The sequence below is a fragment of the Thermobia domestica genome, chromosome 17 (assembly GCF_964235325.1).
Source record: "Thermobia domestica chromosome 17, izTheDome1.hap1.1, whole genome shotgun sequence".
Taxonomy (NCBI): domain Eukaryota; kingdom Metazoa; phylum Arthropoda; class Insecta; order Zygentoma; family Lepismatidae; genus Thermobia; species Thermobia domestica.
In genome coordinates, this window is record NC_137470.1 from 150,481,933 (window position 1) to 150,499,123 (window position 17,191).

The following is a 17,191-nucleotide window of genomic DNA, read 5'->3' on the forward strand; positions in this document are numbered from 1 at the left end:
TAACTGTAAGTACACCGATGTACTAATCAGGTGATTGATACTCATAACCAGGTCCGGATTAACTCATCTGGGGGCCCGGGCCTAGATAAAATATGTAGCTGCTGCTGACTTCGCCTAATACATTTCTGTGAAAGTACAGTAGGAAAGCTAAAGGAATACACGTAGTTCTACATCAACCAATACATGCATTAGATCAGTGTTTCTCAAAGTGTGTGTCGCGACCCATTGGTGGGCCGTCTTTTGGTGGGTTGCGACAAGTTTTTCCTTTCAATTATGAAAATTTTATTTTGATGCAGAAACATATGTTGTGAACAAGGACGGTTCCAGGATTTTCTGTGGGTTGTGCACCATAACTACCAAAATAATCAGTATCGGCATAACCGTGGGACGTAAATATCAAAGATCCCATTCTTCCTTACTTGACAAATGTTATATTGCTTTGCTTGCTGGATCCTTTTCCTTGAGCCTTCAGAAAATCGACTTAAACTATTGGTTTTGCAAGACTCCTTTCTTTTAAGCCCCAAACGGAAACATGATGGCAGAAAGTTTTGGAAAGTGTTGTTACTTTCACTACTAGCTTCTCATTTTAAATAGTGCATATTTGCAGCGAAGGGGGTGCACATGCACCGGTGCACCTCCCCTAATTCCGGCCCTGGTTGTGAAGCATTATTGAGAAAATAAAAATTGCAAGCGTTTGTTAACGAGCTGAAGAGTAAGTTATTACTCAGAGCCCTGCCCTGTTATACAGTTATTTTCTAGTAGAGATGCTGCGTTAGGATGGGAAGATAGTGGGTCAGTGAAAATCTGTCACGGGGTAGGGTATTGCGACGGGAGTAGTGTTAGCTCTGTGCCTTTCTATGGAAAAACTTTAACTTTCTTTGGGCAAACGTTCAATTTTAAATGATGCACTTATTGAGAAAGAAATTTACTTTACACTTACTCGATCGTCACCTTCTGATATTCTCTTACCGACCTTGTGTGGCCACTGTATTCATAAATTTACATCACAATTTAGTCTGAAATTGAGATATTTACGATAGGCATAAAAGAAACCAACTAACTTTTGATTTATTAAAGTTTAAGCATCGAGATCTACTTTGTAACATTCGTGGTCACTCGAGGTTTTCACAACATCAACAAAAAAATTGAAGGAACTGGAATTAGAGATATCATTTACAAAATTTAATTGCTTTGAAATATATCACCATTACGTAGAATACGCCAATGTGTATTTGAATAAAACTAGGTGGGCCACAACATACTTTTTATTATTTAATGTGGGTCGCGGTAACAACAAGTTTGAGAACCACTGCATTAGATCATATTATACCTAATGGAACTTTTCAAATACATAACACAAAGTTACCCTATTATATAAATGTAGTAAATGAAACAAGAATTTTAGGAATGATCCAAAAATGAATCAAAAGATTGCAATCTTAGGTTTTAGTTCAGGGACCACAAAATTTTGAATGGCCCCTTAATCGAGTTTTTCTTTCTTTTTTTACGGAATAAGCACATCATACTGAGTTCAGTTATAGTTTGGGTTTGGCTGCACTATATGTAGTTCTCCAGACATAAGGCCTACAAGAAATATTTTGATTGAAATATATTGGATCTTTTAATCCAAAAGTGAGTATATCAAAAAAGTTCTTTTCCTGGCTTTCATCCAACAGTATAAACAAATCCTCGATTACATGTGGTCAAAAATTCTACCCAACTCACGCATGCAGAGTTTATAAACAGATGGAACTTGTTGAGATATATATATATATATATATATATATATATATATATATATATATATATATATATATATATAAACATAACCTATTGTGCACTTACACAGTGACTTAATTTTTCTGCCTGGATGGGACTGGATATTTTATAATTACATGAGACTGCAAAACACTTCTGTTCAACGAGAAAATGTGAATCACGATTCGCGTTCACTATATTCGTTCTTCTTTTTTTTAAACTGATTTTTGTTAATTTATTAAGACAGTGGATGTAACAAACGAAGTAATTTGTTTTATATTTTTGGACATATTTTATCTTATGATGATGATTTTGTCTTATGATGATGATTCTTTTTAGACAACCAGGTGAGATTTTGATCAGAGTGGAGGCCCCCTTCCACCTAGTGGCCCAGATCTACAGCTTCCCTAAGCCTCCTTAATCCGGCCCTGCTCATAACCAAAGGCGAATATAGAGTAGGTTATCTGTTGTGATATATACGGCCCGATGCGTCACTTGTTGCGATAATCATAATAATATATTTGCAACATCAATTTTACAATATATCAAGGGCTTTCAATTTTGTTAAATGATTATACTGTATCTGTATAAGGAGTTGAAGTTTCTTCTATTTCCATTTTTGTACCTCATGTTTTTTAAGTTCCGTACATTGTTGGAAATCACTTTGATACAAGAAAAATGTGTCAGTGGTATCAAAGCCACTCTGCGAATCAACTGAATGAAGCGGTCGATACGGCAAGAAGAAACCGCGTCGCGTGAACATTGCATGTTGAAACAACTTTGAAGTTCCTTTTTTTTTAACTGGAAGCGGAAGTGGAAAAACAAATCAACTTAATATCATATTTATTAAAACTTTCGTTAATTAGACAACGAATGTTTACTATACTTTTCGTTCATTAATAGCGGAACTTTAATTTCTCTTCGATATCACTCAGTTCTGTCCTCGTCAAAGGTTACGTTGAAGCTCTGTTGTACGAAGGCACGTGACCTGACAGGAAATCGAGATTTCCACGCGATCCAGTGAGTGTATCTGTGTTTGTGAGCGAGTGCGATGAAGAAAAAGTAAACAAGTTTTTTGACAACGTGTCACCTACATCTATTCAAGCGCAAAATCAAGTCTGCATGTCAGTTTTAAAGCGGGGACACAGGAGTAAAGAATTGCCCAACCCAGGTAAAAGAATACGAACTGAGTTTGTGAAATAGAAACCAAGTCGATAACTGCTTCTGACGTATGTAATACTTGCTTGTCTCGGCCTTCTGCTACCATATGGCTGTCTTTTTATCCTTATTGTTTCAGTGTTGCAGTCTTGTGAGATTGTGGTTACTAGCGGAAGGATTTTTTAAAAACTTTTCCTTCACATCACGTTATTGCTCTACATTCATTTCTTTATGTTTTCGCTTACAAAGTAGCACTTGCACAAATCATACATATTTTGTCTTTGTTTTGATTCAGCATTTTGGAATTTAAACAACTGCTAAGAATAGCTTGATATTTTATGTTTTTCAAATATATTAACTGTTTCTCAACCTTTTGGGTCAAACTATCTTGTTGAAATACTTTTTTTTACTTTTTAGGGGAAGAAGAAGGATTAAGGTTTTCCATACTTTTATTTTTTAAAATTATGTTCTTTCTAAATATTCAAAAACTTTAACGGGTATTTTGAAATGATAATGAACGATTATACAGTATGTCTGCCTACATTGATTTTAACCGGTAAGTCTTTTCACACAATATTCTTAATCTTTGGCTGGCTTGTAGTATTCGATTTCGTGAGTTGCTCTTTTTCAACACCCGAAGTTTTGTTCGCTCATTCAATCGAAAAGTGGCGCAACTACAAATCATTACCATTTCAGGGATGCGATTTAAATCTTTGCAGAGACGAATAAAATAACAATTGCTTCCTGGTGGAGGATGATCTGTATCTTGATCTGTCATGTTTTTGCACAAATCTCTCCTGGCCTTTAACACAATGTTCGCCTGTCTCTGTAATGGGGCGTTTACACTTAGTCGATTTGCGTTCGATTCAGTTGAATTGACGTCACTTTCAACTTAATCGACCGTGTAAACGGGACTTCAACTTAATCGCTTGTTGATCGAAGGCGACTAATCGACTGGCAACTGAATTAAAAGACGTTCTATTTTCTGTGGTTGAAATAATTGAACACATCCATCAATCTGATTCGGCCTAGTTGCTTCGATTTAGTGGCAAATGCAGCGAGTCGATTTAGTCGTGCGACTAAATCGACTAAGTGTAAACGCCCCATAAGGGTTATTTTTGAGTTATGACATTTTTTTTAATAAAAATGAAAATGAAATGAAATCTTTAAGTTTAACGTCCCACGATTATGCCCTTTAGGCTAAGACCGACGGATGATTAAGGCAAGTGAATTATGATGGAAGAATGAGAATGTGGGAGGAAACGAAATTCCATGGACACGATGATGTCCACCACAAACTTACTTGGCCGGGGATAGAACCAGGGACCCAACGAATCAGAGATTAGAGCTTTACCAATGAGCCATCTTGCCCCCTCTCTTTAATAAAAGAGTGGTAGAGACAGACAGAGAATGTTACGGTTGATACTTTGAGACAATAACCTGCGTTTTGGTGGTATATAGTTATTTTTTAGTTTATTTTTCCTCATACTTTGGAAAATTTGAGGACCATTATTTTATTTTTGTTTAAAATGCTTGTTTTTTCATGTAATTTATTTTTGATTTTGTTCTTTTTTTCTTTATGCTTTGTTTCAATATGTTAAAAGATTTTTTTTACCTTGAATTCGGTTTGTCTTTTAGTGTTACCGAACTATTCCATGTGCCTCTTGTTGAAAACTTTCTATGGTTATATACATGTACAGTCAGCAACAAAAGTTATTTCCGTTTGGTGGAGGGGGCGCGGTGGATCAGGGATGGAGCGTTCGCCTCCGGTGCTTGGGGTCCCTGGTTCGATCTCAGCTTGCGCCGTGTGGACCTTGTGGTGGACAAACATCGTGTTCGTGGGTTTTCTCGGGGTTGTCCCGTTTCCTCCCACTTTCATTATTCCACCATTTCATTCATATCTCCTCATTACCGTCTCCTTTAGCCTAATCGGCATAACCATGGGACGTAAAACTCAAAGATTTCATTTCGACTCGATTGACATTTATGTGCCTGTCTGTTTCACGATAATTCGCGTAAAACTTTCGGAATTTGATGAAACTTTGTATTTCCTCTCCTTTCAATTGCAGAATTAACCCTATTATTTGGGGTTGCAATCCATAAAGTATAGGAAGTAAAAGGGTGTAAAATCAACCCCATGCTGCAAGTTTGCACATGTACATGAAAGACAATTTCTCAATACAGGGTGTCCGAAAAAGAATGTACTCTTTAAAAAAAATTATCGGGCCCCTAAACCTTTATATACCAAAAGCAAGGTAATATATCATTTTTTACCTACTTTACGATAACGGCTGTTGTCTTTGCGTGTTCCAGAGTACAAAATGCTTTCTTTTGTTGTATGGGCGCCATCTTTAAAAAATGTGGTCTTGGCAACGGCAGGTGTATTTCAATTAAAATTTGGAGTATGTAATAGCAATCTTTGTCACTGACACCTCTCTCACACACTGGCCACCTAAAAGAAAATAAAGAGGTATAATCTTCTTTGGAAATCCTGTATAAACCACGAAACCACGTAACAAAAATACGTGGCGTAATGTTTTTTAATGTATACAAGCGACGTAAAAAAAATCGATTACAAAATTTAGTGTATATTTTCTTTATGGCATTGTGAATGTCCTGCGAACTTGAGGCCAAAATGTGTCAAGAATGAAAGTGTGAATTAATGCCGTCTCTACAAATTTCAAAAACATATTCCACAATAATTTCTGTTAAAAACTTCCCATTTTGGCGTTATATGTCGTACACTTTTCTTTGAGGCTACCCAATCATCTCTTATGCAGGGAGTTGAAATCAGTAACTAATAATGTAGTGGATTTCCCTTCCTAGCCACCATTAACCCTAAATGGAACTGAAATCAGAAAAGAATAACGTAGTTATATTACTCCTCCTCCCCGATTTTTTACAGTTGCACAAAACTTATATAAAACTCATTCGGTTTTGATACGGTATTATGTATAACTAGTTTGACTCTTTTCAATAGTCCCTTATGCTTAGGATTAAAATCAGTTAGGAATGATTGGTGAATTTAATTTCCTTCATGTGCTATGGAGCACTCTCTCCAAAATTGAAGAAAAAGAACATTTTTCGCTATAATTTTCGTAAAAAAAAAATGAAGGAGTACGATGCATATTTTCTTTGCGGCTGCTGGCTGTGATCCCTTCTGAACAGTCGGAGGAGCCGCGGTGGCTCAGTGGTAGAGCGTTCACCTCTGGTGTTGTGGTCCCGGGTTCGATCCCAGCCCCCGCCAAGTGAACTTTGTGGTGAACAAACACCGTGTGTGCGAGGGTTTTCTCGGGGTTCTCCCGTTTCCTCCCACTTTATTCATTCCACCATTTCATTCATCACTCATCATCACCGTCTCCTTTAGCCTAACTGGCATAACCGTGGGACATAAAACTCAAAGATTTCATTTCCCTTCTGAACAGTGTTTCAGAAAGATCAGTGAATATTTAAGGGTATATTTAACACTCATTTCGATTTTAAAAAGGAGATTTCACGAGATTCTATAAAGATCTATAAAGTCTGTAGATCTTCTAAGAATCTAATGGAGATTCTATAAAGTTTATTTCATTCTGACACGCTATGATATGTAACAGTTTCACAACATTCTAAAGTAAATGAAACTAGGTAGCAAGTTGTATTGGTGTACTTCAAACAGAATTCGTATTCAATACAGAGCGCCAATGTCCCTTTAGCGGATGCAGATAATAACTTTAGTTGTGATAATAGGTAAAGTAGATTAGTATTTTCCCCTCTACTCTACAATTTTTGCGTTTTGTGAGTCTGGCAACGCTGCATGGCTGACGTTAATCCAGTTTGAACATCTAAAATCTTCGATTACTACAAGAAAACAGAATGCATTATCGACGAGAAGACGTTAATTAAAACAAGGTATTATTAATTTGGTGGACATCAGGAAAATGATACTGACAACAGACATTTCAAATGTAATAAACGAAACTGGATGCTTGTTTTTAGAATGATGTAATAAACAAAAATATAAATTTAAGTTGGTAATATTAAGATGTAATTCAGTTATTCATTTCGGAAAATTGGGAGATCTTGCTACTTGTAACAGTATTACTAATACAAGATTTCAATAAAGATATAGCAAAATTTAAGGAGGAAATTAAAAATAGATATTTTTGTTAAATCGGAGTAACAGTAGGCGCGAATTAAGATACTTTATTAATCTAATTATTGTATCGGTGGATAATGAGAAAAGCACACAGGGTGGTTGTGCCAGTCTTCGACCACCCCCTAGTTGCCGACCACTTTTCACTTTAAAACCATATATTAGGCTTATTTTCCGATTAAAAAGCATGCTTTTTCGTTATAATTGAATTGCAGCTTATTCTGAACCAATCACAAAGATACTGTCAAAATAGATTGCATATGCATTCGGTAATAGCCAATCAAATGTGTGCCTACGGAAGACGCACTGAGTTTTCGACAACTTTAATCTGTTGCAAATGGGAACGACAGCGCCCTGTTTTTCGTGCTTTTCCATAGTTTTATCTCACCAGGTAAGAAATGCACATATTATTCTGTTACATGGAACTGTAGAGCACATTTTAGTAATTAAGTTTTAGTGATAACTGTAAGGTATGAAGAATAAATCAATAAAATGTAGTGGTCGGACAATGACTTATGAAATATTCTTTGTTAACTAGTGTTCGACCACAGGGTGGTCGAGCACTGAAAAATTGTAGAAATATCAATAACGATTAACTTTCGAGCCATCTGCATGAAATGAGTGCCTAGTTACCAATTCTGAAGTTGTAATGAAATACGAAAACATTTACTAGTGTTCGACCACTACTTTTCGTAATACATTTGTACTGGTCGAAGATTAGCTGTTTCTTTCTCAGTGTCCGACCATGCTTTGCGTTTGTATTTTCTCGCAGAATTTCTTGATTCAAACACTAATTCAGTGATCAATTTACATTTGTATAATCATCTGCTGAGTCTTACCGTTAATACATGAATATTCACCGAATAGCCGTGGCTCAGTGGTAATGGTGAGGAGGCAATCCACTGAGGGTTCGAATCCCTCTCAGGAGCAAAGGTATTTTAATTGTCCTCGATATTTCTGTGTTCGTGTCCCTGTCAGGATTGGATTACCTCCAATTGGCTCGAGGAGCATTTAGACTTAATGTCTCGGCTGAGACGAACTTTGAAAAAATAAAGCGTTGGCTTAGCATTCGGAAGGTCCTCGGTTCGATCCCAGCGGTCGACTATCTTGACTTGAGTTCTTTCGAGTTTTTCCTCAGGCACACCAGGCAAATGCTGGGATGGTATCGTCAAAATAGGCCTTGGCCGTCTAACTTCCAACATCCTCTCCCCCAACCTAACCGTAGATGCCTAAAGGCCATAAAATAAATTCAAATTCAAGTAACTGAATATTCATGTAGTTTCCCAACATTTTCATGGAAAATTAACGGTACTGTTAGGGTATGACATTTAATTTGAATAATAAATTTATTATATTTGGTCTAATTCGTTTAATACTGAACTACACTATTCTCGCTTTGCGTTGGAACGCATTCAAATATTGTTAGCGGAATAGCTACTATCAGCTTACGTCTGGAATACATCTGTTTTCCTTGCATGTCCTTAAGAATTGTTGTTTCTTTCAGAGATAATGAGTGAGTAGGCCTAAGCTTAAACTGCCAGCTTATTCAAACGAGGATTTACAAAAAGCTCTCGAGGCTTGTCAAAAAAAAAAAAAAAAAAAAAAAAGCGCTCCATACGAAAGGCATCAGTAATCTATGGAATTCCTCGGGTAACGCTGATGGATAAATTTCATGGTCACAGTCCCAAAAAGCGAAAAATAGATCCAGAACCATACCTAACACAGAAAGAAGAAGAAGGATTAGCAAACTGGCTCCTTAATATAAGCAAAAGGGCTTTCTACAGAAGAAATACGATCTTCTGAACAGTGTTTAAAAAAATGTCGATTCAGAAAAACGCAAAACGCCGTTCAAAGACAATCGAACTGGTGAAACCTGGTACAGTACTACACTTACTTGAGGAGACACCCACAAATCGTGTCCCTAAACATCGAACAAGGTGCGATACGATGTAACCGAGGGAAACATTCGCTTGTGGTTTTAGGACCTTGAAAAATATTTCAAACAAACGGGACAATATGATATTCTAAATGATTCTGAGCGAATTAATGCTGATGAATCCAGCTTTAAACTGTGTCCCAAATCAGGAAAGGCGTTGGGGTGCAAAGCGTGGGAAAATACGTACGAGGTGAAGGGCAACGAGAAAGAAACATTAACACTGTTTTGCACTTTTTCCGCAGCAGGAGAAATTGTATCCCCGATGGTCGTATATCTGTATGTAAGACATCTTCCAAAGGACGTCATCAGTGCAGTTTCTTCAGAGATTTTCATAGGCAGGTCAAGTCAGATAGCGACTGGATGCGAAGTGAAACACTATGAATGGATAGCAAACGGCTTCCTAAAATGGGTGAATGATCCCTCTATTAAGAAACCAGTCCTTCTGCTAATCGACGGCCACAAGACTCTCTTGGCAATGGAAGTCAGCGAATTTTGTTCCAGCCATGCTATAGTACTCTACTGCCTTCCACCAAATAGCACACATATTCTTCAACCCTGCGACGGTATCAGTGTTCAAATCGTTTTCGAGAGTTCTACATGGAAACTGAGTAAAATGTTACACGTGTTATTTCTGCACCACTAATTAAAAGAAAATGAAGATGAAATGAAATGAAACCTTTGAGTTTTACGTCCCACGGTTATGCCGGTTAGACTAAAGGAGACGGTGATGATGAATAATGAATGAAATGGTGGAATGAAGAAAGTGGGAGGAAACGGGAGAACCCCGAGAAAACCCACGCACACGGTGTTTGTCCACCACAAAGTTCACTTGGCGGGGGCTGGGATCGAACCCGGAACCCCAAGCACCAGAGGTGAACGCTCTACCACTGAGCCACCGCGGCCCCCACCAATTAAAAGAGTGATATACAGGGTAGCAACACAATTAGTAATTAAAAACGAATTTAGAAGATGGGGTTTCTACCCCTTCAACTCAGAGAAGACGAAGCATGTTTGGTGCTGCATTCCACTGAACCTTAAATGAATTTGGTGGTCCCTTTCTTGACAAAACTATCACAAAATTACTTAATCTCAGCGACTATCGTGCGAAACTGCGAAGTGATACCTGAAAAACTAATGATGTAACACCTACAGATGCTATTAGTTTGGTAAAGTTATGCTTTAGCCTTCATACTGTAATTAACAGCACATTAACCGAGTAGTGGTCGATGACTAAACAGTAGGCGGTCGAACATTAACGAAAAATGGTCGAACACTAAAAGAAATCGGTTACTGGCGTTTCTCCGACTAATATTACATAAATGGTATAAGTTATCTCAGTTTTGGATAAAGTATAGATAAAATATAGTTTTAAGAACACATGTGAGCTACTTGCATCCTCCTAAGTTGTTCCATTGAGTGAAAAACGATTAAGGACCATAAGAAAATGAGTTTGGTGGTCGAGGACTGGCACATTTACCCCATTTGGAACATAGAGGTAATATTCCCTCCTCTTGAAAGGTGAGTCAAACCTATTTGTTTATGGAATGACTTAAATATAATGAAAATTTCTGTGTAGATAAATAATATGTGGACACTTTATAAAATTCTTTTGCATCACTGTTCTTGCTGTCAACACGTGCATTAATATATTGTGGGTAGTTTTTTTCTTGATGGAAACGCAAATAATTGCTTAGAAATATGTCAAAAATAGCTGCAGATTCATATGTCTCCGATTTTAAATAAATACTTTCACTGGAATTAAAAAAAAAACTAGTTTTATAGTGCACGTTATTTTGTTTGAATTTACACACATACTCGTATTATTTAGAGTTAGCGGGAGGGACGAGGGAGGATCGCTCGCATCAACCATGTAAAACATCACTAGTGGTGTGTCTCTTCCTTTATAACCTCGGTGCTACATAAAGTCGCAAAACAGAAGAACTAAAACTTACGCCAATTTTCATTACAATATGATAAATTTTACAGAAGTTAATCGTGCAGCTGAGAGAGACAGAAATGCATGCTCAATATAATGGTACAGAACAAAGTTGCTTATGCTTGCTTCAATTATATGTACAGTATCATTAAATACTTCTTCTCTAACACATTGACTGGATTTAGCAGATTTCAAACTGCAAACAATTTTTAGATGGTATGTACTCTTATTTATCTCACAGGCAAAATTGACCTCTTTCTTCACGACCTTGCTTCTATTGTTTGCTTTTAAGTTCTTGGAGCAAAAGGAAGGTAATTTTAGCTCTTAACAGTAGCTTTGACCGTGGGACTAGTAGCCCGTTGTGTTTTATTTTGGATGTATTTAGGATATTACTTCAAGTACACATTTAAAGCTCATATTTGTCCATTAATATCCCTCACTGTGAGAAACCAAGCTCTTTAGACTGGCAAATTATGGTACATAATTATGAAAAGATTTATGGAAAGATTAGACCCTATATCTGTCAAATCGTCTGTCGACAGTAGGCGCGCATTCAGAAATTTTTGTTGGGTGTCCAATATTATAAACCAGTACGTCTATATAATATTAAACGGGCATTATTCTGCACCCGAAAAGTAACTGTAAAATGCTTCCACGTATATTTTCAGGAGAAGTGATAAAACTATATTGTTTTTGTAAGAGTACAGATGAAGTGTAAAATCAAGTGTTCATACTGCACCAATCATTTTCCTGTTAAACAAGTATTGTTTTATAAGGAAAGTGTACAAATGTATGTTGAGATAGGAAGTTTTTTTTTGGGGGGGGGGCGAGGAGGGGCCCAGTGGATCCTCCATGGGTGTTCCTCTGGTCGACAGACATTAAGAGACCTCATCACTGTGAATTTAAAATACCGCCAATTTTACAGTAATTATGTGATATCTTCAAATAGATAAAAGATAATCGAAAAGTGGAACAAGACCTCCCTAGACAATATTATTCTGCGTGAGATACCGTTATCATGACTCATTTATCTGCTTTCGATTTCGAGCCAGTTTGAAAATCGTCATTTATTTTCGCGTTTCAAAATAACTGCAAACGGAAAGCTACTAGGTGACTCTTGATAACGGTACCCCATTAAAAATAACATCATCTAGGGAGGTCTTGATCCACTTTTCGATTATTTTTTATCTATTTGAAGATATCACATAATTACTGTAAAATTAACGGCATTTTAATTTCGCAGTGATAGGGTCTTAAAGCCAAAGCAGTAAAGGATAGAGAGAGTTCAGGTTCCCAAGAATGGATTACATTTCCACCTTTATGCATCTACTATTTCCGGTTTGTGATATATAAGGAAAAATACAATACTACTCCCACTATTATAACTTTTCTTTGTATCTCATAAATTATATGAGGTATCAAGATTCCAATTGCCAACATGACCACTACGTACCTTAACCACCAGGTAAAACTACCAGGTACCTTATCTAATAAAACCTGGAACTGGAAGTAGCTGGTTCAACCGGTTATACTACCAGTGATTATAGAGACATAAGAGCAGGATAAGAGAGAGAGAGAGAGAAACGATTTTCTTGACGTGTATTGAGCGTCTCGAAAAAGGTTCAATCCTCGACCTTATCTGCTTTTTGCTTTCAAAACAAAACTCGTTTACCCACCGTTTCCGGCTTCAAGTTTCATGAAATTTCGGTTCGTACTATAACAATGCTTTCCCGCTGGTTTCATTTGATTTGATTTTGAGTTTAGCGTCCCTATCAGCAGCGACGCTCTATGAGACGAGGACCTACAGCTTAACGTGGAATCCGAACCACATGAGCTGCTGCCGGGAATGGAACCCGGGTCTCCCACGCCAAAGGCGTGTACGCTAACCTCTTGATGTAGTCGCTAGCGCATGCATCTTTGGTATACATGGACTCTGGTTCGATTCCTGGTTGAAGAGGATTAAAGAAAATCCAGTGCCTTACTGTAGTTCGAATTCCACCTTAACATTTCATATATCCTAGGTGCTGAACTTCAATAAACAATAAGGTAGTTGAAAATGTGAAATGATTTTTTTTTTAACTTTCGATTCAAGTGAAGTGTTTGTTGGTCGGGATGAAACCTAGAAATAATAGAAGAAAATGTATGTAAGTGAAACAAAAGAATTTACACTATCAAGTTATGGATTTGAGGGGAGTAGTAGAGTGCTTACCTGTAGTGCATGAGGTCTCCGTTTCGATCCCCGGCCAAGTTAAGTTTTTGGTGGATAACATCGTGTCCATGGCTTTTCTCGGGCTACTCCCATTTCCTCCCACATATCATTCCATCAATTCTTCCATCATTTTTCACTTGCCTTAATCATCCGTCTCCCTTAGCCTAAAAGAGCATAATCGTGTGACGTTAAACTAAAAAAAAAATCATTTTCATTTTTTTTTCAAATTAGGGATTTCTTTTACATAAAATATTGTTGTCGTTCATTGAAGTTTAATATCGCTTTTAACCCTTCAGCACTGGCGCACAGACCGTCACGCGAGAACTCACACGCGGTCGAAACGACCGCGCTGTAAAATTTGACGTTAGGAATGAATTACATAATTTTAAATGAATTGTGTACTTACCAAAAGCGGTGGTGTGTTGCAACAATACAGTCTGGGGAAGGATTAGAGGGGGGGGTGAGGGGAAGTTTGCTCAAAGTCACTAAACAAAATCAAAGAATATTTATAGGTGCGGTCGAAAAGACCGCGCTGCGAGTTCTCGAGGGTTAAGTACCGAAGATTTATGAGACGTGGACCTACACTTACCCCGCTCACCGGGAATCGAATCTAGGATCACATACATAGACGATAAGAAACCGCGGTGGCTCGGAGGTAGAGCGTTCACCGTTGGTGCGTGGAGTCCCTGGTTTGATCTCAGCTCGTCCCAGGTGAGCTTTGTGGTGGACAAACACCGTATTCATGAGTTGTCTTGGAGTTCTTCCGTTTCCTCCCACTTTCTTCATTCCACCATTTCATTCATTTCTTATTATCACTCTCTTTTAGCTTAGACGGCATAACCGTGGGACATAAAACTTAAAGGTATCACTTCATTTCATTTTGCACCGAAGATAGAACTCTGTCAAGTAGACCAACGGGGAGGACAGTGCATAAAATAATACATACAAAGGAAAATATTCCAGAACATGACATTTGGCCTGTTTTGAATTGTTTTAATGACCACTTATTCGCGCATGCTTTGGATTCACGTTGTCCCAAGTTCGAGTTTCAGTTAGAGCGCATTTTTTTAATATTGATTCAGCATCACAAAGCGATCAGAAAGCTACTTGAATGAAGTAAAATGGATTTCGTGTCAGCAATCCGAAAATAACGGCAATAGAATAATGCTCTGACAACACATAATCGTAGCAAAAGCTATATTGCCAACTATAACCCTGTATGGGCTGCAGTGGCGGCTCTTAAAGGAAATCACATCGGTGGACAGCAATTCTACCTCTACAAGCCAAGAGAAGAAAGCTTACCTCATTTATTAATTATTGTGTAGTGCTTTCTTTAACTGTATGAAAATTTCTTCTCTAAACTTGGAGTGAAGAAAATGAATTTTTTACCGATCGATGTGACTTCCCTCTAGGGTCGCCCCTTGAGGGCTGTAATGCCAGGGAGATAAAATTCTGTGCTCCCATAAAAGAATAGTAATACAACATTGTAGGAACTTTCCATAAAAGAAACACACCAGTGGCGTATCGAGCTGGGACGCGGGACGTGACTCCTAATTTTGAAGATGAAAATTTAATTCATACTTTACACTATTGCGCAATAAATATTGTACTTTACAAGAAAAAGAAATATTGTGTTTTACAATTTGTATATATTTGAAAATTATACGTATTTCTACAATATGTAGGTCATTATTGTATGTTACATGAAGATATAACAAGGAATTAAATTTCGCTTTTCCAAATACGTGAAATCATCAAACGAAAAAGTCTTCTGTAGAACAAAATATTGCTAATTAACATGAGTGTTGTTCAAAGCAAAGCATCTACGTACCATATTTCAAACAAGTAAATCTCCACGCTAAGCGGGTTTGCATATCCAGACTCCTAACTATGAAAACATTTACGATCGCTCCAACCCCAATCATTTCAAGGATGCAACCCGTTTTATATAAGTTATTAGGGCGTAAAATTGAATGTGATTTATTCAAAAATACCTTTATAAATTGCAAGAGCTGTTGTAACGTCCAAATATTCACCTCAAAGTCATAGCTATACCGAAATAAACAAAAGTGAGTGTGGAACAGAAAACCACTTTACACAAAAGTCAAAAGGAGATCTGCAAAGGAATATGAAATAGTTGAGCACTTTGGGTCAATATCTATTGATCAGATGTTTGTGTGTTCAACCTGAGTACAAAATGTTTTTCAAAGTATGTTCCTATTTTCATCCGAAGATCAAGAACATTTTGAATAACACTTTGGTGCCTCCTTTTCTTTCAAATTCGATTAGAAAGGAACATTATTTGAACTTCAAATCTAAAGTTCATAGCGCAAAACAAAATATTAAGTTTGTTTCACCATTATCACAAAAGTATTGTATTAATAGTTTTCGACACGTTTAACGAATCCAATGAATCATTTATAACTACCCCTGTATTTAAAGTCATAATCTAAAATTTGCTGGTGAAACTGAGAAAAGACCTGGAATGAGCTCAGTCAGGTCGGCTGGTCGTGCTTTTCGAACCAAGGATTGTTAAGTAAGAACGCTAAACATTTGCATACGCATTATCCACAAAACTTATTTACGTCCTTAAAACTGTTTTTAATTGGGATTCTTGATAAATACCGGGAACGTAGAAAGAGAGCATTTCCTGTGCTTACATCTATGTTGGAGAGTCTCCAATAGGCCTATATTTGCCAACATAATTTTTTTAAAAATACTTTTGTATATTCTCCTTACTATAAAATCGATTATGTCATACGTATTTTAATCGAATGAATTCAAAGGAAACAAAATATACTTGTTATTTATTTAGCATTGAAGCAATTGTTAAACATTCACAGTAGAAACTACGGAAATATGACAACTATTAAGTATTCAGATTTCCTGTTTTATTCCGATAATATCAAGGCCATTTTCACCATCAGAATACAAATGTTTACCATGTTGCCAGGTCATAATAGAAACAGAACCATTGTAATGCAAGTCCTCAAATACCTTAAGCAGTGTATAAATTTTATCATATGTTTCAAAGCATATACTATAAGAGACAGTTGAAGATATATTTCCTGCATTTTTTTGTAAATGATATGATAAATCATTTGCAGTTTGAACTGTCCGTTCTTTGCACTAACGTAAGAGTAACAGAAAAAAAATTCAAATAAACCCAATTGACACGTAAATTAATATCAATTTGTGCCACGGTTGCGAAGCGCTACGGCTTATTCCACCAAAGTCGAATAAGTTTTACTTTCTAGCCACGATAGGAGAGAAGAAAGTATGGTAATCCTAAGTTTATATGAAACGACATGAACTCACTGAAATAAAATAAGGGGTACTTTCGGTTGACGTAGAAAGTTGAAACTTGGAATGATTGTAGCATTTTCGGACTAACCCACGGAAAAATTGCCAGAGGTAAATGTATTTTAAGTTTTAGAGGGTCTAAAGGCGGGAATGAAAAAATTCCCCATGTTAATTAAATGGGTCTTTTTCGGGACCTATCATTTCATATTTTAGGTACTTGAAATTTGAATAAAAACTTGAAGTTCGGTATCCTTGTACGTTTTTGTTAGCATTAGTTAAGTAAATCATCAAAAATAAAAATTTCCAACTGTAGAGTGGTTTTATGGGGAACTGAAAAATCTTTCCCATGTTATTTAATATGGGACAGCTACACCCCAGAATGTTTAGGTACTTCCTGTAGGGCTATAGTTATAAAATTTAACATAATTGAATCCTTCTGGGAGTAACACACAGGAAAATTGCCAAAAGTGAATATTTTTTATTTTTAGAGGGTCTAAAGGGGAAGTGCATGTTATTGAAATGGGCGTTTTCTTATGATACAAAATCTTATCTTTTAGATAGTTGAAATAGGAAAATAAACTTCAAATTCGGTAGAATTGTGGCTTTAAGAGGTGCGAGGCCGTTGGTCGAGCAAACTTGGGGGTCTGGCAACGGAGCTCTCAGCTAGCCAAATGCTAGTGATAAAACTAAAAGCAATCGAATTGAAGGTTTCTATAGATTTACACGTTTCTTGTTTCCTACATGCCGAAAAAGTTA

At 36.9% G+C, this 17,191-nt stretch overlaps 1 protein-coding gene across 3 annotated transcripts in view; it reads left to right on the top strand.

Moving 5' to 3' along the window:
• Positions 1–2,796: 2,796 nt before the first annotated feature.
• The window catches only part of LOC145674409 (solute carrier family 15 member 1), a 301,314-nt gene continuing 286,919 nt past the window's right edge, over positions 2,797–17,191 (top strand). Inside the window, exon 1 of one of the 3 annotated variants that reach the window (XM_081744435.1) lies at positions 2,797–2,929. Coding sequence is in view for 1 of the 3 variants with exons in the window: in XM_081744436.1 (XP_081600562.1) it covers positions 2,881–2,929 (49 nt within the window). In the remaining 2 variants the exon portion in view is untranslated. The remainder of the gene's footprint in view (positions 2,930–17,191) is intronic. The other 2 variants (XM_081744434.1, XM_081744436.1) reach the window with 2 other exon arrangements.